At 41.1% G+C, this 23,101-nt stretch overlaps 1 protein-coding gene across 2 annotated transcripts; it reads left to right on the forward strand.

Moving 5' to 3' along the window:
* The first annotated feature begins 4,093 nt into the window (after positions 1 to 4,093).
* On the forward strand, positions 4,094 to 21,352 carry SLCO1C1 (solute carrier organic anion transporter family member 1C1). Of its 2 annotated transcripts, XM_057369503.1 has the most exons (14): positions 4,094 to 4,237; positions 6,609 to 6,750; positions 7,578 to 7,710; positions 8,361 to 8,482; positions 8,790 to 8,936; positions 9,980 to 10,078; positions 10,808 to 11,053; positions 11,867 to 12,031; positions 13,077 to 13,272; positions 14,290 to 14,455; positions 14,881 to 15,062; positions 18,369 to 18,433; positions 19,611 to 19,728; positions 20,758 to 21,352. In XM_057369503.1, the coding sequence occupies exons 1-14, from the start codon at positions 4,109 to 4,111 to the stop codon at positions 20,978 to 20,980; spliced, it is 2,133 nt and encodes a 710-aa protein (XP_057225486.1). In that variant the 5' UTR covers positions 4,094 to 4,108; the 3' UTR covers positions 20,981 to 21,352. The 2 variants fall into 2 exon arrangements, with proteins under 2 accessions (XP_057225486.1, XP_057225485.1); XM_057369502.1 differs by lacking the exon at positions 8,790 to 8,936 and having other exon boundaries at positions 4,109 to 4,237.
* Positions 21,353 to 23,101: the final 1,749 nt, after the last annotated feature.

Below are 23,101 nucleotides of genomic sequence, written 5' to 3' on the forward strand. Positions count from 1 at the left end.
GTTCATGGGTGAGCGGTCTCTGTGCCGGTCTCCTGTGTCCACCCAGTGCAGCAAGTGCAGCTCCTGTGCCTGTGGGCTGACACACAACAAAGGCAGGTCTAAGGAGGCTTACTGCGGAGTGGAGGAGTTTCCAGAGGGGGAGGAAGGACGTTTTTTCCATTGCCTGGAGTTTGGATGAGTGAAGGGGCACTTCAGGAACTGCCTGGAGGTGTCTCAGCCTGCTAAATGCATGTTTGGGGTCTGTCCCTGGACCTGACCATCGGGCACAGCTCCGCATTCCAGCCCTGGGGATGTGAATGCCACTGCCACCCAAGCTGTGTCACAGGTGAGCTGCCGGGCGTGCTTTTGGTGGGATGGAAAGCAGAGCCACCAGAGAGGGCTCCCACACCCCAGGCAGCTGGAGCCAGGGATGGAAGGACGGGTCTGAGCCCCAAATATGAGCCCAGGGGACAATCAGGGACAAGGTGAGCCCCAAATATGAGCCCAGGGGACAATCAGGGACAAGGTGTGAGCATGGCCAGCAGCTATCCTTCGGGCAGAGTGTCACCCCCCCGGACTTACTCAGCTGTTGTAGGTGTGATGGAGCACAGCTGAAGTGTGGCAGTGAATGCTATAAACCCTTTAGAAGGGGCAGGCAGTGGGATAGTCCTGTACATCAGGGAATGTTTTGATTGCTGGAGCTCAATGACAGTAACAATAGGGCTGAGTGTTTATGGGTGGGAGTCAGCGGGAAGGCCAGCAAGGCAGATGTCATGGTGGGAGTCTGCTGGAAATACCACACAGGAGAGAGGAAGTGAGGGCTGGGAGCTCCACATAGTCTGGGAGGTTCCTGCAGCGTGTGGAAGAAAAGGGCCTGTCACAGCTGGTGACAGAGACACTGAGGGCAGGTGTCCCCCAGGGCCTGTGTGTGAACTGAGCAGGACTGGCAGGTGCTGTGGCATTTGGTGGTCATCTAGGGCACAGTCAGCATGAAATGAAAGAGGTTTGATCCTTGGAGAAGGAGGGGAGGGTCAGCAAATTGCCACTCTGGAATTCTGGAGGGAAGCCTTTGGCCTGTTGAGGAGCTGGTTAGAGAGAGCTCCTTGGGAGGTGGTTCTGAGGGGAAAAGGGATCAAGAAAGGCCAGACATTCCTCAAGGAAGAAACCTAAAAAGTGCAGGAGCAGGCCAATGGCAYCATGGCCTGTATCAGCAGCAGTGGTGTGGCCAGCAGGACCAGGGCAGGGATTGTCCCCTTGTGCTGAGCACCGATGAGCCCACACCTCAAATCCTGTGTCCAGTTCTGGGCCTGTCACTGCAAGAAGGTCACTGAGGGGCTGGAGCATGTCCAGWGAAGGGCAGTGGGGCTGGGGAATGTCTGGAGCACAAGTCCTGCAAGGAGCAGCCAAGGGAGCCTCAGCCATGAGAGAAGGAGGCTCAGGGGGGACYTTATGGCCTCTGCAAATCCCCGAAAGGAGATTGTAGCCAAGTGTGGGTCAGGCTCTTCACCTGAGTAACAAGACATACAACAGGAGGGAAGAGGTTCAAGTTGCACCAGGGGAGGTTTGGATTGGATACCTGGAAAATTTTCTTTCCTGAAAGGGCTGTCAAGCCCTGGAAGAGGCTGCMCAGTAAAGTGGTGCTTGGCGATATTTTAAAGACTGGTGGATGTGTCACTAGGGACAGAGTTTAGTGGTAGACTTCTCAGTGCTGGGTCTACAGTTGTGCTCCATGATCTTAGGGGTCTTTTCCAGCTTAAATGATTCTATGATTACTTTTTTTTAGCATTCCATATTTGGAAAGGAAATGCTTACAAGGTCTCTGTCCTTATTTTACATGTCACTGGAGAAATATGGTATCCAAGATATGGTAAAAACCTGAGGCTATCACTCTACCCAATTCAGTGGGAGATCATCATTACCAGCCAGGAATTTGCTTGGATTAAACTGGAGAGCCTCTTCCCTCCAACTGAAATGGACAATGTATTAGGAATACTYCCACTATAACACCGATGGTGCCAAAAGTATTTGAGGTGGCAAATTTGTGATTACAGTGAAACAGTCAAATGTATTCTGATTGCACTAAAGAGGAAGGATCAAAMTGAAAAGTGCAGTTGGCTGTGATACATTTCTCTGATCTCTGTCTGRTGTTTCCATCAGAGACATTGTCAGGGTGACCAAACTGATGCTCTGAGACACCTGGTTGCAGGTAGCTCTGGACATTTCCAATCTCCTTAAAGCCGTGCCACAAGAGCAGTTAGGGGTATATTAAAGCCYGTAGACTCTGTATGGCTTTCGGTCTTTTCTTGCACTCTTCCATTTGACATCCAGGATCAGATAATAAGTGTTAACTATTKTTTTACTGTTATAATTTTGTGCCCTCCTGAGCATAAGTTTGGTKTAAGCTTTGATTTTCATTTGAGATTTGTATCAGCTCACTGGGACACAAACTTGCATGCTGCTGTCAAGCATCACTGTGTCATCTTCCATCCTCACRCCACCACAGGATTTTTTTTTATTTTGTCCAATCATGCATATGGGGTGCAGACCCTCTGCACCTCTGCTCTTCTCTAGYTGGATTTTGTTTTCCTCAGAGATATGGACAATTCACTTTGCTGAGGTGCATATATTTTCCTTTTCCATGTTTTGGGTTTTTTTCATTCCATAATTGCTGTAAACATGCAGAGCATTTCAAACCTTACTGTAAAGGCTATTTGATGTGCTTACGTGGCAGCACACCTTACGTGATTGTCATGAAGGAATTTATCCTCCTGCAAGTGCTGTGAGGTACAAACTGTCTTTCCCATTTTACAGGTGCGAAGTGTGACTTTTCCCAAGACATCAAAAAAATCAGAAGCAGAGCAGAAATGGGTGCAATAAGTGTTCAGCAAGCACAAGAAATTTTATGTTTTTATTTTAAAAAAATCACTATATTCATTAGTGTTAGTAAGGAAATATACTAAAATCGCTTTTGGGGCAGTGTCAATTGCAAATATTTCTCTTATATGCAGTCATAGCTCTTATTTCAAGTGATGGAGAGATCTCAGTGAAAATRTTGGTGCCACAATCAAAGTCTTTTTGCTTTGTTCCAGAATGAACAGAGCCTAGGGCAAGTATTTGCATGTGAAAACCTTAGCATCTGGATTTCCTTTATACCTACTGCACAGACCCTTGGGAAGCCATGAAAACACATGTATCCAGAGATACRGACACATACAACCATATATATTTTTAATTTATCTTAAGATCTGTGTCTCCAGACAAACATAAAAGAATAGGAACTTCTCCTATTCATATTTTYAGGTAGCAGTTCTGTAAAACATAGTACTGCCTAAAAATTAACACAGAAGCTGATTTCATAATTTTTTTCAGATCTGATTTAGAGATTGAAATTAAGAACAAAGTACTGCAGTATGTAACTAGAGATTTAAGAATTACTGATATATTTTGTTCTCGAAGTGGAGTATTTAGGTTTTCTTTACTTCTTTGTATTTACCTTCAAAGAAGCAAATTCACATTTTTCCTGAAACAATTGACCACTGAGCCTTAAGACTCTATGTAAAATGGTAAAGGGAACTAAACCTCTTTATTCTTGTGTAACTCATTAGCTAACATCAGACGATTAGAGCTAATGTTTCCATCTAAAACAATTCAAGTGCCTCATTAATGGGGATAGATTTCCTTTGATCTAATTACTTAATGTCCCAGATATATGGGAAATTCAGAGATCAGCGCTGAGAAATCCCTGCAGAYCTGGTCACATCTAGAAACGTGAATTTACACGTTGACTTCGGAAAACGTTCAAAATGTTAACAAGCCTTGTTTAGTCTGCTGGCAGTGCTTGGTCAAATGTTGAATGAARCACATTGATGATAGCTAGAGAATGAAGATGATGACTGTTTGCTGAGTATGATTTAATCTCCATTATTATAGGCAAGTGGATTGCAAATTTCCATAATTAAACATCCAGTGCACTGCTCAGATTCTGTTGTRAAGTTTGGTAATTGCTGTTGTTGGGAAAACAGTCCAGCGGGGTGTTGCTGTCACATGACAAGCTTTTGAGGCTGAGCTAATAGGATGCCCTTTTAAAATGTTCTCCATGTTTTCTGCTTTAGAGGCAGAGGATGCCATCATGGAGATTTCATCAAAAGAAAACACTCGCTTTTTCTCAAACAATACAATCTTGCCTGTGGACCGATCTTCATTCAAATCTGAATCTTCCGCATCCAAGGATAAACAGTCGTGTTGTGGAGGTATAAAGGTAGAGTAAGAGTTTTTGAATATTCCAGTAGGGACTTAGAAAATCTCTGTCTTTTTTTATTATTATTGATCCCTTTTTAAGTTCTGATTATATCTTCCTGAGTCAGTATGAAATTATTAGAGATATTTTTTTAGTCATAAAGTATCTTCTTCACATCTGTATTTGCCTAATGTTTGGCAATATCCAAATATTAATTTGTTGGTTGAGGCTTGAATATTATGAGATCTTCAGGAGTCATCCTGAAAAGTCTCTCTTCCTTGTTGCACCACCTAAAGTTAAGAGGACAGCACTGGCAAACAGATACCACAGGCAGCTGTCAGTACAGATCGCTTTTTTAAGATTGTAGCCGTGGTAGAATCCTGAGCTCTTGAAAGTAGTATTTGTATTATGGTAATATTTGTATTGTGGTCCGTGTCCCTATATTATGAAAGCATTATTCTAATATTCCTTACTCAAGAGAACTCTGTGTGAGGTGGCTTTGAAACAAAATTGCAGAAGTGTCACCACTGTTCCTGCATTTCCCTCACCCACCAGAAGCTCTACCCCAAGATGACAGGAGGTCCCTGTAGCTATGACTATGTTCCAGTGGGATCTGCACCTTGGCAGGGCATTGCTCCCTGCTCGGGACACGGGGGCACAGCAGGCAGAACAAGGCTTTCCTGCTGCCTCTGCCTGCTTTCCAAAATGCTGACACTCTCTTGGGTGAGGTCTCAAAAATTGCAATACAACAGTGAGATTATTTGAGTTTCATGGAAAATGAGTCTTCAACCTTGCCCCATTCTTTTTGTCTTGCACAGTCTTTATTTCTGCTGCTTTTTCCTCTCACTCACGCACACATCTACTGTCAGATATAAAACCAGCTCCCAGTACAGCCAGTGACATTGGCAATAGTTGCCCTGAAGTCTATAAATTTTGAATTCTTTTGTTTYGAAATGGATGAGTTGTATTAATTAAATTTTGTACCGTAATGGTAATTCTATCATTGCTCTTCCATTTGCTGCAATGATAATCTGATCCCCTCAATGGATAAAACTTCAGTCACCGATTAGCCAGTTAGGAATCAGCTTATTAGCTCCAGAAATAGAAAACCAATAACATTTCAGCTCWGTTTCTTTCTCCTCAAGGAAGATGTGTCTTCTGAGAATTCAAACCCRATATAAGTAGTATATTTTTGTAGGAACTTAAAAAACCTTTTTTTTTGTGAACTAACACTTTTTTCAATTCTGATTGGGTCTTGCTGAGTCAGAATGAAATTATTAAACGTATCTCTAAGTCATGAGAAGGTCTGCTTCAGGTTTTGCCTCACACTTTAAGAAAGCAATATACCGATTCAACAGGTGGTTTTTACCAAATATTAACCTTTGTTATCAATCTTCCTATGTCTTAAAATTTCCCTTATTAACCAGAAAGGTGTGGTGAAATATCTAATTCCAAACCAGAGCAGAATGTGAAATTATGTACCTTTCTGTCCCAGCCCTAGATTGGGAGTGTCTTTCTACCCCTGCACACCTGGGACAGTTGCAAACCCAGTAAAAAAGCTTGTGCTGAAGAGTACAGAAGCATTTCAAATTGTAGTTTGCCTGTGTAATTTTCCTGTAAAAAAATGTGCACTTTCACATTACTATTTAATATCCAAGGGCATAAACATACAAAAAATGTAAAATATTACRGCAGTATTTGTACCAGAGAGCTCTTTAGAGCCAATGCTGTGGGAAAAAAAAAGAACCACAGAGGGGTTGTATATATTTATTAATCCAAAACTGTTTCTGAAGAAGGGATAACCAGCCCTGGATAAAGTGTTTTGAATGTGACAGAGTTGTATTTGAACCTTAACATAAGAATTTGAATTCAGCAGTGATGTTATTCCCACTATGCCTTGTCGATGAAGATGTTGTAAGGAGTTTTGCACTGCAGGTGGGTAAATTGCTCAGAGCAACTGCTTACTGGAAGTGTGATTGTCAGAGAGGATTAAGGAGCAGCACAAGGTTCTAGACCTCTATTCATATGAAACATTATCATGTCTCTTAATTTCTGGGACTGGGTTTTACAGAAAGCATGCATATTCATATTCAAATGAGTCAACACCCCCTGTATCTGAAGGTAGAAAGCARTGTTGTGGTTTCCATGAACAATTGCACCATGTGTGAATATTCCTGGAGCTCCTAAACTCAATAGGGCTGCATTCAGGGTGGGCAAATTTAGGCATTAGATCTGCAGGAGCAAACAGTTGGTGCTGARGACCCTGCACTCCCACTATATGCATTTCAGACCAGGCTTATCTTCCAGTGAATGTAAAAGTTTTTTAAAAGCAATTAATGAAATATTTTGTACTGCCTGATTTTAACCACTGTCATTTTTTTTTTTTTCACAGATATTTCTTGGTGCATTGTCTTTTGTTTATTTTGCTAAAGCRCTGTCAGGAAGTTATCTAAAAAGTACTATCACACAAATAGAAAGAAGATTTGACATCCCTTCCTCTTTGGTTGGCATTATTGATGGAAGTTTTGAAATTGGTATGTGCTGTAGAAACCCATTTTTATTTTCAGAAAAAAAAGAGTGATGCAATTTGTTGTGAAGAATGATTGTATGAGTCTCCCTGACCCATAAAACTGAGCAACAGTCACCTAGTGAAAATAAGTGGGACTGTCACTATGATTACATTGGATAGGATAGAGTTGCTAATACAAGCAATTCATCATAGACGTAAAAAATTTGTAATTTGATGCATTTAGCAGGTGGCTAAGTCATCCTAATAGAAATTTTGAGTGTTGAATGAGAATTTGCCTGCGTAGATTCTCCCTCTGCTTTTGTCAATAATCTCTGCTTTTGTCAATAATTCCCCCACAAGTATTTGTCCTTTGTGATTTATTAAGCAGCAGGAGGACAAACCTCTAACTGTAATCAACATTTCTTGTCAGGTCCCTCTCCTCCCCTCTCACTCTAAGGTTTCCAGCATGCCACTGTCTCTTAMAAATTTAGATTCCTGAATTTGTCTCATGGGCATTCAGTGGACTGTGGTACTCATAGAAATGAAATCTTAGYCTTAAGTTTATAAAACTCTGTTTGATTCCCCTTTTCCTCCTTTTCTGGTCATTTGTTGTTTTCATSTGGCACAGTCTATCTCCTCTTTTCCAGCTGCTTATCCAAAAGTTTATGGTTTTCCCATCACAGAAGGCACTGGGCTTGTGTAGAATACCTGGAAAGAGGGAGAAACACAACCCCAAGCCATCAGCCCTCTCCCCCTGAAGTCAGTGCCTGTACTACACACTAGGAATTGTTATTTTAGGGGATTTCTTATCAACAAGGAGTAAAACTCAGTTTTCCTTTTGTACTCTCAAAGGGAACCTCCTAATCATAATTCTTGTGAGCTACTTTGGAGCGAAGCTTCACAGGCCAAGAATAATTGGAGCAGGCTGCTTAATTATGTCAGCTGGAACATTCCTAATTGCGATGCCCCAGTTCTTCATGGGACGGTAAGGGCAAAGGGATCAGTGCTGATCAGTGTTTTCCTGCTGGACTGTGCACMCTGAGTGGCAGCTCACTAAAATATTTAGGCATTGATTATGAAGATAGAAATAGGCATATGTGGAGCTGGTTACTTAATTTAGTATTTTTTTGTGAAAAGATTTATTACTGTAGAGTAAATAATTTAACATATATACTATTTTCAGTTGTAATTAAGTTTCTGTTTTATTAGTCTCTGYTCTTGATTGGCCACATTTTGGTATGGTTTAGGAATTGYTGAAATGTCAGTAAAAAGTGATGAYTAAACCCAAGAAGACAATCTGAGTGCCAATCACAAGGCAGAGAGTACACCAGTGTCTGAAAATTTCTTAGTCCAAATTCATGTTTCATAGCAGAGCAAAGTGCCTGTCAAACTGAAAGGAATCACTTTCCACACTAAAAAAAAAAAAAACAGTGGGGCAATTTTAATAAACTGCTGCAGTATAAATAGAATTYTATTTATCCCCTGTGAACTGCCATTGGCAATGGATCCAGATGGATTCACTTGGATGCAGATTAAATTTTCACTTAAGTGCTATAAGCCTATCTGGTAGTAACAGATCTGATTGCTTTTTCTTATCAGTTCTTATGAATAAATACAACTTTATTTTTTTAATAGATACAGGTATGAAAGATTCCCTTCCACCATCAATTCAACTGTTAGCATCTCTCCATGTCTTCAGGATAAAAGCCAAACTCCACTCTCAGCCTTGGAAAAATCTCAAGCAAAAATAAATGCAGGTGAGAATGATCTCTGTTAAATATTGGGGCTAGGAGTGCTCACTATCATCAATATTTCCCAAATTTTTCCATCAGGAGATCCCAGCTTTGCTTAGAAGGAAGTGAAAGTTTCCTAAAAACAGATGTGGTGACAAATTTATAAAACCAGCAAAATTGTGGCAGCTGGTTTGAGGCAGCTCATGCTAAAAATTTGTCTACCTTAAGCTGTTTCACAGTTTTCCTATCATTTCTCCCACAACARATGCATTTTAGAAGCCTTGGGCATTCAGTATCTGACAATTGTTGTTGTCTCTCATTATGTACACAGGATGTGAAAAGGAAGCAGGCTCTTCCATGTGGATCTATGTTTTACTCGGGAATCTTTTGCGTGGAATAGGTGAAACCCCCATCCAGCCCCTGGGAATTGCATACATTGATGATTATGCGGTTGAAGAGAATGCTGCCTTATATATCGGTAAAATAAAYATTTTTCTTTTTTCTTGATRGATTTTCCCCCAGAGGAAACTGAGTCATTCTGAATAATGGAATGAATGTTATTGAATTAACTTGTCCTGATTATTTTGTTTGCATAATTTCCAATATTAAAGTTTATTTAACAGTCATGTACACTCAAGGGACCAAGTTCCCATTTAATTATACCAGCACAGTTCCATTATCTTAATTTGGTGAAAGAATTTGACCTTGGGTTCCTGCTGTTACCCTAATCTTCCTAATTCTTCTGGATGTGGACTGCTGAGCCTCTGTGCACATTCAGTTCTCTGGAAAGTGATAAAAACAAGCACTCTTTTAAGCACTTAAAATAGAATTTCAGTGGGCACTCAAAACATTCCCTCCAAATCCATGGAGATTTATAAATAATAGTGCTGAAGCTTTAGAAAGCTGGTATCACTGTTTTCTTGTGTTCATTGTCTGACCCCTGCAYATCCATCTGAAATATTACCAAAAAAAATCCTATCTCATCAGCATCTGCTCTTGACAAGTTTCCAACCTGATAAAAGGCAAAAAATCAGATTCTCTCTATAAAAGATTTGATCTTCCCAGATAACCAGATGAATTTTGGAAGTTCAAAGTATTCAGAAAGTTGGCTGAGGGTGTATTGAAACATTGGATAGCAAACCAAAGTAATTTCTCAGCCTATTCAGGGCCTACCTCACCCTAAAGTTTTCAGTTAACTTTAAAAAATGGAATTTGCTTTCCAGTTACTTGAATCTTGCCAGCTAAAGCATTTCTAGCAATTATAGATTGGTGTTGCTATTGAGTTTAGGCCATTCAGTTCCCTGACGTTTTTTTTGTTCAGGCTGAATTTAACTGTTTTAAAAAAAGTGTCGTTGTAGGGAGGAAAATTTTATTGATGGCTTTTCTTCTTTCTGAAAATATTTCAGTTTGTGTAACTGTATCACTTGTTATCCATCACATGCCATAATCTGMTGTTAGATGCAGAAGAACCAGTGCTCTTTTTAGCTCAGGAGCCTAACAGTGCCCTGTTTTCTGTTCCAGGCTGTGTACAGACAGTCGCGATTATAGGGCCAATATTTGGCTTTCTCCTGGGATCCCTGTGTGCCAAACTTTACGTTGACATTGGCTTTGTAGATCTGGGTAAGTCAGAAYACTCAGACTTTAAAAATCCAGTCAGGCTCCAAAATGCCTATTTTAAGCCAAGAACTGTCTGGTTATCTTCTAGACATGAGGGGCTAGTCGGGGTAGAGTAGGCWTTTCATGAAATGAAAAGGATGGCAGCAGGGGAGTGGTCCATGCAGAAKAGGCTGGCAATAAGGATGGGTGTGGAGGAAGAAGGAGGCCTGACTCTTCYTCAGCCCCAGCAGATCTTCAGCAGGTGCCTTCAGCAATTGCCTTGCTGARGAGGCTCTAGGGAGATAATTGGAGCCAGGGGGAAGCAGGATTGAGGCTCAGGATCCTGTGTGGGCTTTCTTAACTTCCTGTTGTTGCCTAAAAATTGGTTTGGCAGGGGGTATCAAGTCTCCTGATTGCCTTCCTTCTGAGAAAATAGAAGGAAAAAAACAGGAGGAAAACAGCTTTTCCATGGGGCTTTTGTGCAGAACAGCCAGACTGGGAACCAGGGAGTGGCCACCAGGACTGCCCCATGTGCTGGGGCCTTGCAGCACCTCTGGGGATGTGCAAGTGTCAGGGGCTGGCTGCTGCTGTGCCCCAGCAGTCAGCAACTCCTCCCTGTGTCCCCACAGCTGCCCCAGTAAAATGCCCATAGTGACACATGGGGATGGGAAGTCACTGCAAAACCACCATCCTTGTTGTCAGCAAATATTCTCAAAATGTCTTTATTTGTTTCTTTTTTTGCACTTTCTCCAGACAGTGTCACAATAAGTCCCAAGGACGTGCAGTGGGTGGGAGCATGGTGGCTGGGGTACCTGATAGCTGGGGTGATCAGCGTCCTGGCTGGCATCCCCTTCTGGTTCCTGCCCAAGCACCTCTCCAAACCAGAGAGCAGGAAGGACTCCAGCACCTCTTCCGAGCAGTCCAAGTTCATCATCGAGGAGAGCAAGGACCAACACAAATCCTATCAGCACCAAGCAAAGCTTGCCGAGATGGCAAAAGGCAAATCACTAGAGTTTTCTCCTGATTGTTGAGTTTTTCTCTCAGAGGCTTTTATACTTTAAAATTTTATATTTTCTGAGGCTCTATTTTAATGGCCTCAGAATTATGATTTTTCCCTCAGGTTTCGCTCTGCAACTGAAGAGTGCACACAAAAAGGTCTCTTCAGTATTCCCTGGACTTGCTATTGCATGAGAATTTCTTCAGCTGAGATTTGTAAAATTACAGTAGTGGCCCAGCCATGGAGCTCTGCAAAAGTTTTTTATTCACATATAGTGACTGTTGCAGAAATGGTGGTCAAAAAAAAACCAGCCTTGGTTTTTGCTATTTTTTTTCCTGTAAGTCCATGCGTTAGAAAAATATGTACAATATTAGAATATAGATGGGAACAGACTAGCTACTGTATTAGGGGAGGCTGTCTTGCTTTAAGGAGGACTGGTTTGCACATTTGCATTTCCTTGGCCCTGCTTTACCAAAAGCATTTTCCCTCAGTACTTGAATCTGGACCTCAATATGTCTGSGCCTGCTGTCAGTGGTGCTGAGCACTSTTTGTCCCAAATTAAGCTGARGTGGCTGYTGAGGACACACAGAAACCAGATCARCCCTAGTTWAAACAAAATATCTCTTCTGGGAAATGCTGCTTARTGTTTTGCTCCACTGTTGCCCCAAACAGAAATATCAGAACTTCACAGATTCCCTCTAAAATGTTGTGCAGTTTTGGGGTTTTTTTTTAAGGTGCATACATTACAAAGCATTTCTCACAGCAGTTGGTTCTCTCTCTGGCCTATTTGTCATTTCTGCTGTTTTTTCTTGCAGATTTCTTGCCATCCCTGAAGAACCTCTTTGGGAATCCAGTTTAYATTCTGTATTTGTGTGCAAGTATCATTCAGTTCAATTCTTTAATTGGCATGGTGACATATAAGCCAAAGTATATTGAGCAACAGTATGGGCAGACATCTTCCAAAACTAACTTTGTTATAGGTAATGCTATATCTGCTTCTTGATATCTTTGAAATGGGCATTTTAGAAGTGTCATGTACATACATACAGGAAAAGTTGTCATTTTTTTATGGTCTGTTTATTTCTTCTCCTTCCTTGTCTGACTTGACGTAATAGCGATATGAAAGGTTAATTTATTTCTGCTTCAGCATTACTTAACTCTGACTTTATCTAKGCAAGTGTTACTGTAAAAGTTTACRTGATCTAAWACCTTAATTCCTATTTMACTGAAAATTTGGAAAGTGATAYATGTACAACACAAGAGAATAACYGAGAATTGATTTTAAAAYAGTTTACRTAAATTGRTCATCAGACAGATCTGCTTCCTTGATGGCTTTTCATTTGTTTCAACAAAACAAARATCAGCTCAGTGAATGATAACGGTGACTCTCTGAAGAGATTGGTTTGAAATAAAAGGAAGTCAAGTCATATCTCAAGCTGTCCCATACAGCACAAGAGAGAAGCTGCTTCAGCCTTTGGGCACTGAGATGGACATTTCTGTAGCTGACTTCAGGAGGGTGGACTTGACTGCCCAGTTGCTGAACCTGCATGTGGGGTTCAGCTCCAGAGGTCCTGGGCTTCAATAGCATTAAACAGCAAAGAGGTTTACATCTACCCAACACAGAGGGAACTGCCTTGTTGCACAGCAGCATTAGTTGCACAGCAACAGAGGTATATATGTGCAGGAAAGCTCTAATGATCCATTGTGCTATGTTAATTCCTTAAAGATAGAARCTGGAATTTCCTGGCACGAAACTCCTCAAAGCAAGGAGAAATCTTCAAGTGTAGTTGATGGCCAAAGAAAGTCCAGAAAACAATCCCTACATTCAGTATAGTACTTCTCATTGTATTTAAAGATTTTCTGGAGCTAAGCTTTCAGCTATGTGCAAACTGGGTGAGGATTAAGGACCATTTGATTTCTCTGAGCACAGGGGCTATACCAACAGAGAGTGTGTGATGGCTTGGTTAGGGAAGGATCCTGCTGAGTGGGCTTTTCATCAATACAGATTTTTCTGTTTGATTTCAGGTCTTATCAACATTCCTGCTGTGGCCTTTGGCATATTCTCTGGAGGACTGATCATGAAAAAATTCAGAATCGGTGTTTTAGGGGCTGCAAAACTTTCCTTGGGATCATCTTTTTTTGGTTACCTTTTGCTMCTCTCGTTGTTTGCGATGGGCTGTGAGAATTCGGACGTGGCCGGACTGACTGTGTCATACCACGGGTATGCTGAAAAGGCCATGCTTCAGCAGAAAAGGCCAAACCAAACTCCTTCCTCATTTTATTTCAAAAACTATATATTTTTGAAAAGAGAATGACTGACCTGAATGTGTTTCCCAGAAATTTGATTCAAAGCAGTGGAAGCAGCTCCATTCCAGCAGGCCAATTGTGTCACGACCCTCTCATGATTATGGCATKAACCAGAGGGGTTTATGTCGCAAGTGCAGATTATTTTTCTGATTACTTTTTAATTATTATTGCCATGGGACCCATCCTTTGAGCCCAGTGATTCCTGGAAATGTGAGGAGCTCAGCAGGGGGGTTGAGATTCAATTAATTGTTTCTTGCCTTTGTGTGCTGCTAAACAATGAATGACATTTAATAGCCTTTGAACTGAAAACTGAAGGATTCATGGATTAACCATGCTGTTAACCATGGGGTACACCTGAGGCTAATACTTTTGGGTCATGTTTGCCCCTGTAATTATCTATAAAGGTCACTTTTTTGGGAGAAGTTTCCAGCACTGACTCAGGGCCGCCCCAGGAGCTGCTGCACCGGTCTCTGATGGTTGAAGCTAGCAAACAGCTGTTGTGCAAGCTATCAGACATTCCATTTGAGTGAATCCCATTCTGATAAATTCCTTGCTAACTTCTACAGATACCCTTTCCCGTGAGTAACTCAGCAACTTCTTTGCCACTTGCTCAGCTGTGTTAAAACTGCATCAAGCTTCAGACAACTAAAACCTTAGAAAACCTGAGAAAATGCATGAATATACATTGTTAGTTGTCCTCCTGAAGAAAGTAACTACTGGCTTGCAGTAGGTGGTGTGATATTGTGAAAACCTTTGGATAACAGAGAAATAAGGATTTACACTTCTGTGTGGATGTGAAGAGACAACTTTTAATGGGCTACAAAGAGAAGGTCTGGCCAGGTGCACCTGGCAGAGAGCATAATCCATGAGGTGATCCTGATTTCCTCCACATCTGCTAGAAAACACCTTTGCAATTTCTCTTTTTCCACAGGATGAAACCGATGACTGATTATGAGCAATCCCTATTTTCAGAGTGCAACTCAGGCTGCTCGTGTTCCAAGAATGACTGGGACCCCATCTGTGGGGAAAATGGAGTCACCTACGTTTCTGCCTGTCTTGCTGGCTGCCAGGCTTCCAATGGCAGTGGGAAAAACACTGTAAGACAACTTTTCATTTCCATATGAGATGTGATCATTTTTCCTAATACGACAGGTCTGTCAGAGTAAGTGGATTAAAATTGAGCTCAGCACATCCTCTTCAGCCCTGAACTCCTCAGGGGTTTTTAGCAGTCTGCCACCCACATTTAAAATTTTCTCACTTGGTGTTGCCAGCAGAAATCACAAGCAGAGAATGTTGGAGGCTTTTATTTTTTTTTTAGCTGTTGGCTACCAAGATTGTGGGAAAAAACCTAATAACATCAACAGTAGATACTTCATATTTTTCTCTTTAACTGAATAAGCCTTTTCTTTTTGTAAAACATTTCCCACTTTGTATTTACACTTTCAGCCATCCGTAAAATCATGATGTGTAATTCCTAAACATCCACTTAGGTTATCATACACTTTTGCCTGCTCTCTTCCAGGTATTTTTTAACTGCAGCTGCGTGGAAACCTTTGAATCTTCACAAAGCTCCTCAGCTGTGGTGGGACCATGTCAGAAAGGAAATGAGTGTCCCAAAATGTTTCTRTATTTCCTAGTAATATCGGTTATCACTTCATACACTTTGTCAGTAGGTGGCACACCAGGATACATACTGCTTCTAAGGTAAGAAAAAAWTTCTGCTAGCACTGCCAAATGTTTTCAAAGTGTTTGGACATGTGACTGGTACTCCCTCCCCTCCTGTATTCCTAGGATTGTTAAATGTTTTATGTTTTCAGTTATGCAAGGTGTCATAATCCATATAATTTTTCTGTCCCAGATTTTTCTTCTTGTTTTAAAGGCTGATTTAGCATAAGGGTGGGGTGTTTTTTTGGGGTTTTTTTTGTTTGTTTTTTTTTCTATTGTGATAATCACAGATTTATTAAATGCCTCTCCCAATGCATATTTAGCYGCTGGAACTATTTGTCCATAACTGAGTGTAATTTTTGAAGCTAATTTTAGAGAGTGAAAAAGGTGTTTAATACTACCTGTGCTTAATTCGGATTTTTGTCAGCTTCTTGCAATTTTTGGATTCCAAGTACTGGTCTGCTCTGTTTTAGAAAGCTTTCTTTCTCAGTTCCTTTTTCCAAATGATTTCCAGATGGGCACATGCTACTTCTCAAACAAAACAACAGTAAACCAGTCGAACGAATCTTTAGTATTAGAACTGTGTTTTCTTACCCCCAGATTCTCTTTGATTTTGAATTCAATTTTCTGGACCGGGCCCTGTCTCACTGCTGGTRTCTTTATACCACATGGACAATGCCAGTGTTAGAACTGGCTGAACATAGGCCATATGGAAAAACCTAAATAAAGAAATGTGACTGCAGCTAGGGTTCCATCACAATCCTTGAACCAGAATAAATATTCACACAGAGACTTTGAGAAATGGTTGAGGTGAGGATCCTTCTCCACTGCCCTCCACAAGCACTGCCAGTGAGGTGTATACAAGCTGCATAGCTTTCCTCACACACCTTGTAGGGTTACCACTGAGTGCTGGAAAATCACACAGCACCGCTCTCTCTYCAAGGGCTCACTCTGAGAACAATCCTATTATAATCCATTTTTGACAACTTTTACCGAAGTTTCTGCGCAGCTGAACTGTGCACGCGCCAAGATGAGGATGATTCAGGAGCAGAGAGCTTGCAGCAAAGCCCTTCAGGATTTAGGCCAGATTGCTCTCTGTGGTTGCTTCTGACACGTTGGATAAACATRGGCATAGAGCTATGCCGGGATGCAGTTCCCTTCCCCTTTCCATCTACGTGTTGTCTTCCTTCTATCCATAAGACATACGGTGGAAAATGTACAGATCTGGTACCACACAGAGCCTCAAAACTGTGGTAGCCACGCTCAGCCTCCTGTTTTTCTTGTCTCTGCTGCATAAAAAAGGAGACATTCATAGCTGAACACCTACAAACTTAAATCACACGGAGTTGCCTGTCCTTCTCAGCCCTAAGAACTTGCTCTTRGGGGCCCTACTGCTTAATGCATTTAGTTAGAGAAGCTCAGAATGGTTTTCAATTACAACACTAGACCATTTTGTTACATGAAATCAGACAAACTGTTTTACTGGTTCTGCTCCAAAGCTTTTATTGCTGTTGAAAATCATTTTACTTTGAGAGACATTAAACTGAGAAGTTATGTGTTTTCCTGCTGCACTGAAGGCATCTACCTTTGATGTGAAACTAAATAAAACATGTTTCAGTAAGCTCAATCCTTTTTACTTTTTTTTTTTTTTTCCTGCACTGCAAATGACCTGTGGGCACAATTCCATTTTAAACTCATGCTTACTTTTCTCTTTTTTGAAATCCATCACTGACTGACTTTCTCCAAAAACCTGGCTGAATTGAAAGTGAGCTTCTGTTACCAGAAGGAAAATAAATTTTCTTTGAAAACAAATAGTCTCAAGGTCAAGTTGCAGACTTCATTATGTATTTTTTTCCAAGGATCTGTTTTAAAAATTATTCAGTATTCAGTCAGCTCTGTTAAGATTCCAGCACTTTAGCAAGCTGATGTTTTCAGATGAGCAGATATTGCTGCACCTGCCATGGAGCACAAATACAGCTAAATCCCTAAAAGCCTATAAGATTTAGTGTCATTTTTTTTGATGGTTTGCATGCTGAAGTCATTGAAATATGCTTACAGCTGGTGACCAAGTCATTTGCTGAGATGTCTTTTTGGTGCCAAGGAACTTGGGAAAGCCCTGAATTTTCAGAGAAAAAGGCCTGCAGTTCAGATTGCTGTTGTTTAAACACCAGCTATTAATAGCAGGTGATTATGCAGTGCAAAGGAAGTCTCAGATCTCCCTAAGAGGTCTGGCTATCACTCAGGATCACAAAGAACGCTTGCTTCCGTGCAAAGACAATACAAAGCCTAAAACAATTCTTTTTTCATCTGAAAAAGAATATTTTTTTGCAGGATATAAATCCTATGAAACTCAAATATCCAGTTATTGCTTTTATTTTCTACTTTTTGTTTTCTGTGCCCTCAGTTTTGTTTAGGAGGACTCCAGGCTGAGGTTTGCTTGTGTAGCAAGTGTCTGGTAGAGGAGCAAGACTCTGTTCTTCCAACTTAAAATCATTTTACACTCATGCCCTCACAGATGGCTGTGCTTGGGTAAGCCACAGTCGACAGAYTGTGTGATGGCATTAGAGAATAAAGTTTTGAAAACTGTCACTGGTGGGAACAATAGAGTTAGTTCTGAAATATCTTTAATATTTTTTTWAAATATATTCCCCAATTACATTAATTTGTGCAGAAGCTAAGGCCATCCTATTTAAGAGCACATAGACTGTACCTCCAGCATACTATTTTCATCCACAGTGAMAATTAAATTTCAGCCCATTTTAGTTTTTCTGAATTATAGTGAATAGAATGACTGTGGCAATAGTTTTATTAATTACCATATTGATATATGTATTACCACACATACCRAAAAAGGCCTTGTTTACTCATGTGACTGGGTCTACAATCAAGCATATCAAATCCAGATTTGTGCTGGATTAGGTATTGTGATACCTTTACAGGAGGTGTGATCCTGATCCTAGATAGGGTGCAATGAAAAGTGAGTGCCTAAATGCCTCGCAGTAGCCTGGGACTTGATCCTGAATTTCAGGGAGTGTCTAACTGAATAAGACCAATGGATRCATGACTTCACTATCAGTTTTCTTGTCCTGTGTTGCCCCAGTAACTCTTAAGTGCTGATATYATCTGAAAATCCACAACCATCTTAAAGTGTGATGTTGAATATACATGTTCAGAATTCCTAGATTCCATTCTGATTTCATCCCCTTTTTTACATATTTCTGCTATTTTTGACATTAAGGAGGAAAAAGACACATTTGTTTCCCTTCTCTTGTTTTCTATTTGTGTTCTGATTATAAGCACCTGATACTTTATTTCTATTTAACACCTTTTTTATATTAATTTTAGATGCATTAAACCCCACTTGAARTCCTTTGCTCTTGGTATCTATACCCTGGCAATAAGAGTACTTGGTAAGTCCATTTGCACTCTTGAGTCTGTTTTAATATACTCCTAATCATTTCTCTTAGAATTAATCTTTGATTGTTGGAAAGAGCTATGTCTTTTTGCAAATAAATATCATATGATTTGAAAAAAAAAGGTTAGAAAAAAGGAAATTGCTTTGTACTTTATAAATCATATAAGTCTGTTTTAGGAATAATTAAAATACACAAGACAAATATTTATAGAGATGTGTTCCTTTAGACTATGAAGCTAACATCAAAATTTTATCTTGTCTCCTTACACAGCAACAAGCATAACAGAACAGCAATGGCTGAGAATTTGTGATTTCTTTTCAGGCATCTTTTCACTAATTTGTAACAGAATTAATCTGAGTACGGGTGTGCCTGGGGGCAGGGTTCACTGCAGCCTTGTGGCAGAGCCACCTGAAATCAAGGGTAACATGGGATGCCAGTGAACTGGAAGTTCTTAAATCCTCTAGGTCTTAATGAAAAAAAAAAGTAGCAAGAAGCAAGTCATCTATTTAAATGAGCATAGTTAAATGAACTGGATGAAATTACATCAAAACAAGCTGTTGGCTTCTTTCTTACACCTCTGCAGGCCAGAATTTTCTTTCCAGGCTTACTTTCTTCTCCAGCAACCATGGGTGGCTCCCCAGGTGACATGAAGTCCAGGATATGGCCATCAGCACAAGAAAAAAAGGCTTTTCCTTTCCATTACCCCAGAGAACTGCCACAGCAGGATCTCCAAATCTTTGGAGGATTCCTGCAGCCCCACTGCAGGCTTCCAGCCCCACTGTTTCTATCCCTTCTCATCCCCCAACACTCAGGACACCCCTACACCCAAGCTACACCCCAGACTCCATTGCTGTCAAGAAGGAAAAGTATCTCCTATTTTTTTCCCCCAGAGATGTCCCGCAGGGTAAGGAAATCAAACCATGGCCAGCACTCCTTCCAGTGACTTCCACAGGCTTTTTGATGTTCTGTCATGTTTTCCTGGCTTCCCACAGGGAGGAAAGGGCGGTGTGCCTGGGCAGCACAAGACACATCTTCTCAAGCCAGCAAACAGGGTGAAAGTGTCATTGCTGTTAGAATATATTATTTAATGTTCTGCATAAACGTGCCTCTAGATCAGAGCTGACCACCCTGGAAAGTAACTTTGTCACYTCTGTTTGTTAAATACACCCAGCGGGGGTTCCAGCCCCAGTGTATTTCGGAGTAGCCATAGATACCACATGCCTGAAATGGGGAAGCAAAAGATGTGGGGGAAGAGGAGCGTGCAGACTCTATGACTCCAGCGCACTCAGGTAACAGCTCTTCTCCATTTCTTCTTTACCTTGTGTTCTTTATGTACRTCTACACCTGGCATTGGTAGAAGAATTTCTGCTAGTAARTTCGAGTGAAAGATTTGAAACGGAATGAAGGTTTCCGACTAACAATACTAACTATAATGCTCACTTTTCACCATTCTCTTTTGATGCAGTCTCTTTTTTGGCGRGGAGGGGTGGATCATCTTTTTTCAGTATCAGCTGGAAATATTTGTCAATTAATCACCAAAATATGTTCTGCTGAAACCTTAATTTTATGCTGAAGCTTCCCTCATCTTTTAGTGTCTCTGCTGTCATAATGTGTGATATAATAAGATATTAAACCTCATTTTTCTCCATGTTGGAGCTGGATCACAAAATGGAAGGCAAATGGGTCACAAAACATGGTTGGCTTATCTAGAGGCTTCAGTGCAGTGTTTATCAGTTTATTGCTAGAGGACAGTAATTGTGTGAACTGCATTTGTGAAAGGCTTCACCAGAAATGAAGAATGGAATWACAATGGTAAGAGGAAAATGGGAGAACAGATTGTCCCTTCTCCCACYCCAAGGAAAAGAAACATGAGGGAAGGGTGCATCTTGTTCTGAAAACTTGAAGGAAGGAGCAAAACCTCAGCTGGGACTCTTTTGCTAATAAAACATTATGATRTTATTGTTGCTGCTGTTGTTCCTGTCATTATGCCTGTAAAGGAAAAATGCCAWCAAATGGTCTTAATATCACTGGCACTGTTGATGAGGTGACCAAGAAACAGAGTAATTGCCCTAAAAATATTAGTGCTATTTTTACTGCAGCACATTGGGTTGGAGGTCAGTCAATGCCTGAGAGGCTTTCTTGAGCACAGAGCACACTCTGCCTGACCTGGGTGAGCTGACAAACTCCCCTCCCCAGTGTCATCCCCTTCCCTGAAGTGTCCTTCCCAGCMTTACCTCATGAAAATATGAATGTCCTTGATGCCTGCTAGTTGTTGTGTTGCCTTTGACATGGGCTCTGATCAATCATTTCTCTCTCAGGTATGTGTACCTGGGGCTGACTTTGGTCTTGGGCATGGTGTCCATTTTCTTCAGTGTTGCTGTCCTTTGGGTTCTCCGGAAAAGTTCTTCTCCACAAGATGAGACCCTCTCAGCCAACGGGGAGAGAGGCGGCTGTGGGACAAAGAGCAGAAAAGATAATTTTGTCAATAGTGACCGGTTAATTCAGTTAACTTACTGGCCAGAAAAGGAGACCAGACTTTAGGAAGACTGAGATCTCCACTGTGATTTTACCCAGTGAGTGGTGTTCCAGGAAAAAAACCATCATCAGTGGAGCAGTACCTTAGTAGCCATCCTGAAAATGTTCACCTTCTTGCAATTTTCACTGTAAATCCCCAAAAGCAAAGACCACCACTTTTTAGCAAATGAACAGCTCTAAAAACACTGCTCACAATTTTTTCCTGCCTTGAGAAGGCATTTCCTATGGCTAGGGAGGTGTTGTTCCCTCACCAAGACACCRTTTTTGCAGTTGCCCCTCTGCTCTTTCCCTTCTCATGAAGCTGCAAGAACCGCTGCTGCCCCTCCTGGGTGTGAGGGGTGGTGGGGAGGCTGCCATGCAGCTCCCTCTGCCATGGGACCAGCCAAGAGGAGCTGGGGCACAAAATCTGACTTGGCAACCTGGAAGGTGGAGGGATCTCCAGCCCATAGCCCATCCCTGCAAACAGAGGCATGGGACAGGAGGAAGGTGGTTTGCTGGAAGGACAAATCAGCCACAGGCTCTGGCCATCTAATGAATTCAGTCCATAACACTTAGGACATCAAATGTTGTGGTTAGGAATCCGTTTTTTCCAGTAGCTTTGTTATAGAACAACAATCAGCAATAAAAGTTGTCATTGCGGTCAAAGAGACCACAAGAGTATCCTCCAAAGGAAACTGGAATGAAAATAGAGCTTTTTTAGATTTCCAGCAGTTTCTTGCTACATGCTAGTACTCAGTGTACTAAATAATTACATGCACTTTATGATGTAATAACAACATGGTACAAGATTTATATTTTACATATGATTTATATTTTAAAAGGCTATGACAAGACAGCTTGGGAAAAATAAAATTAATTAAAATGAATTAAAAGACCAGGTGGCTTGGGGCTTTTCCTTTTTTTTTTATTTTCTAGCTGAAACAAAGACATTTTTAGAGYTTGTCAATATTTGATATTGATTATATTTGGTGTGGGGAGTGCAAAGGGGAGCTGTTTAATATGAAAAAAAAATCTCAAGAAAGCTTGCACTGGGAAAGATAGTGGCAACACTACAAGGATATCCTTTAAAGCAACTAGAGTTTTTGAGCACATGATGAAAGGTTAATTCATCCTTCACTACAATGTTGGCAAAACAAATCCATATCACATAATTTGTGTCCCAGCAGTGACTGCAGGTACCCTGCTGCCATTGCTTTGAGGGGCATGAGGAGAGGAACATGTACAATAGTGGGGTTCACCGGGCTTTATCAATGATCAATGGTTACACTGTGCCATTTGGAGACTACCAAATCCACTCAATAGCAGCACCAAGAAGCATGGTGCTTAAGCACCAAATATTTACAGAATGCTTTAAACCCATTACTGGAGTAAATGCATTTGTCAGAGGAAGAACCAATGTCACCCAGATTTGCCACGTGGGTGAATGTTTAGACAGTGGACTGCAATATTGGAGACCCAATCTCCTGTCCCAGATCTTTGTTCTCCCAGGTGAGTGTCAGAGGCTATGGGCAATCAGGTGCTGGAKAGCTGTGGGTGTTCACTTGGCCTTGTATAAACTGGATATTGAACTAAACAAACATAATTAAAATAATCTGAAGGTTTATGAATATGGGACTAAGTGAAGCACTGTGGTTGGGATGAATCACAAAGATTGGCATTCCAGTCTCAGGTTTCATTCATATTGCATCTTTTAAAAAACAGCAAAAAACATCAAACTGCACCAGCATCCAGRAGTAAGAACCATGCTTGGAGTTTCCCATAGCTTCCTGGAGAGGGCACTTCCCGCAGCCATGAGCTGTCAGATCCAGTGAGAGAAAGGAGGAACCCTTAAGTGCAACTTAAAAGGAGAGATATCTGCATTTCCCCCAATGCTTGATGCTATATGTACGTCAAAGCAGTGGGGATGATTCCKCTTTGTGACTCAGCCCTGGCAAGGACACCGCTACTCACCAATGCTGAAGCTGTCACAGTGACAGTTCTGCACAAGCCCAGCAGCAAGATGGCCAGAAAAATTCACTGATTTCACCTGGGAGAGTGAAAATTTTCTTCTTAGTATCTCTTAGAAAGCTGTGGTTTGGATTTAGTATGAGAATGATGTCAATAACACACTGATGTTTTAGTTGTTGC

This window comes from Malurus melanocephalus, unplaced genomic scaffold, assembly GCF_030028575.1.
Source record: "Malurus melanocephalus ecotype Western Australia unplaced genomic scaffold, MMel_1.1 scaffold_112, whole genome shotgun sequence".
Taxonomy (NCBI): Eukaryota; Metazoa; Chordata; class Aves; order Passeriformes; family Maluridae; genus Malurus; species Malurus melanocephalus.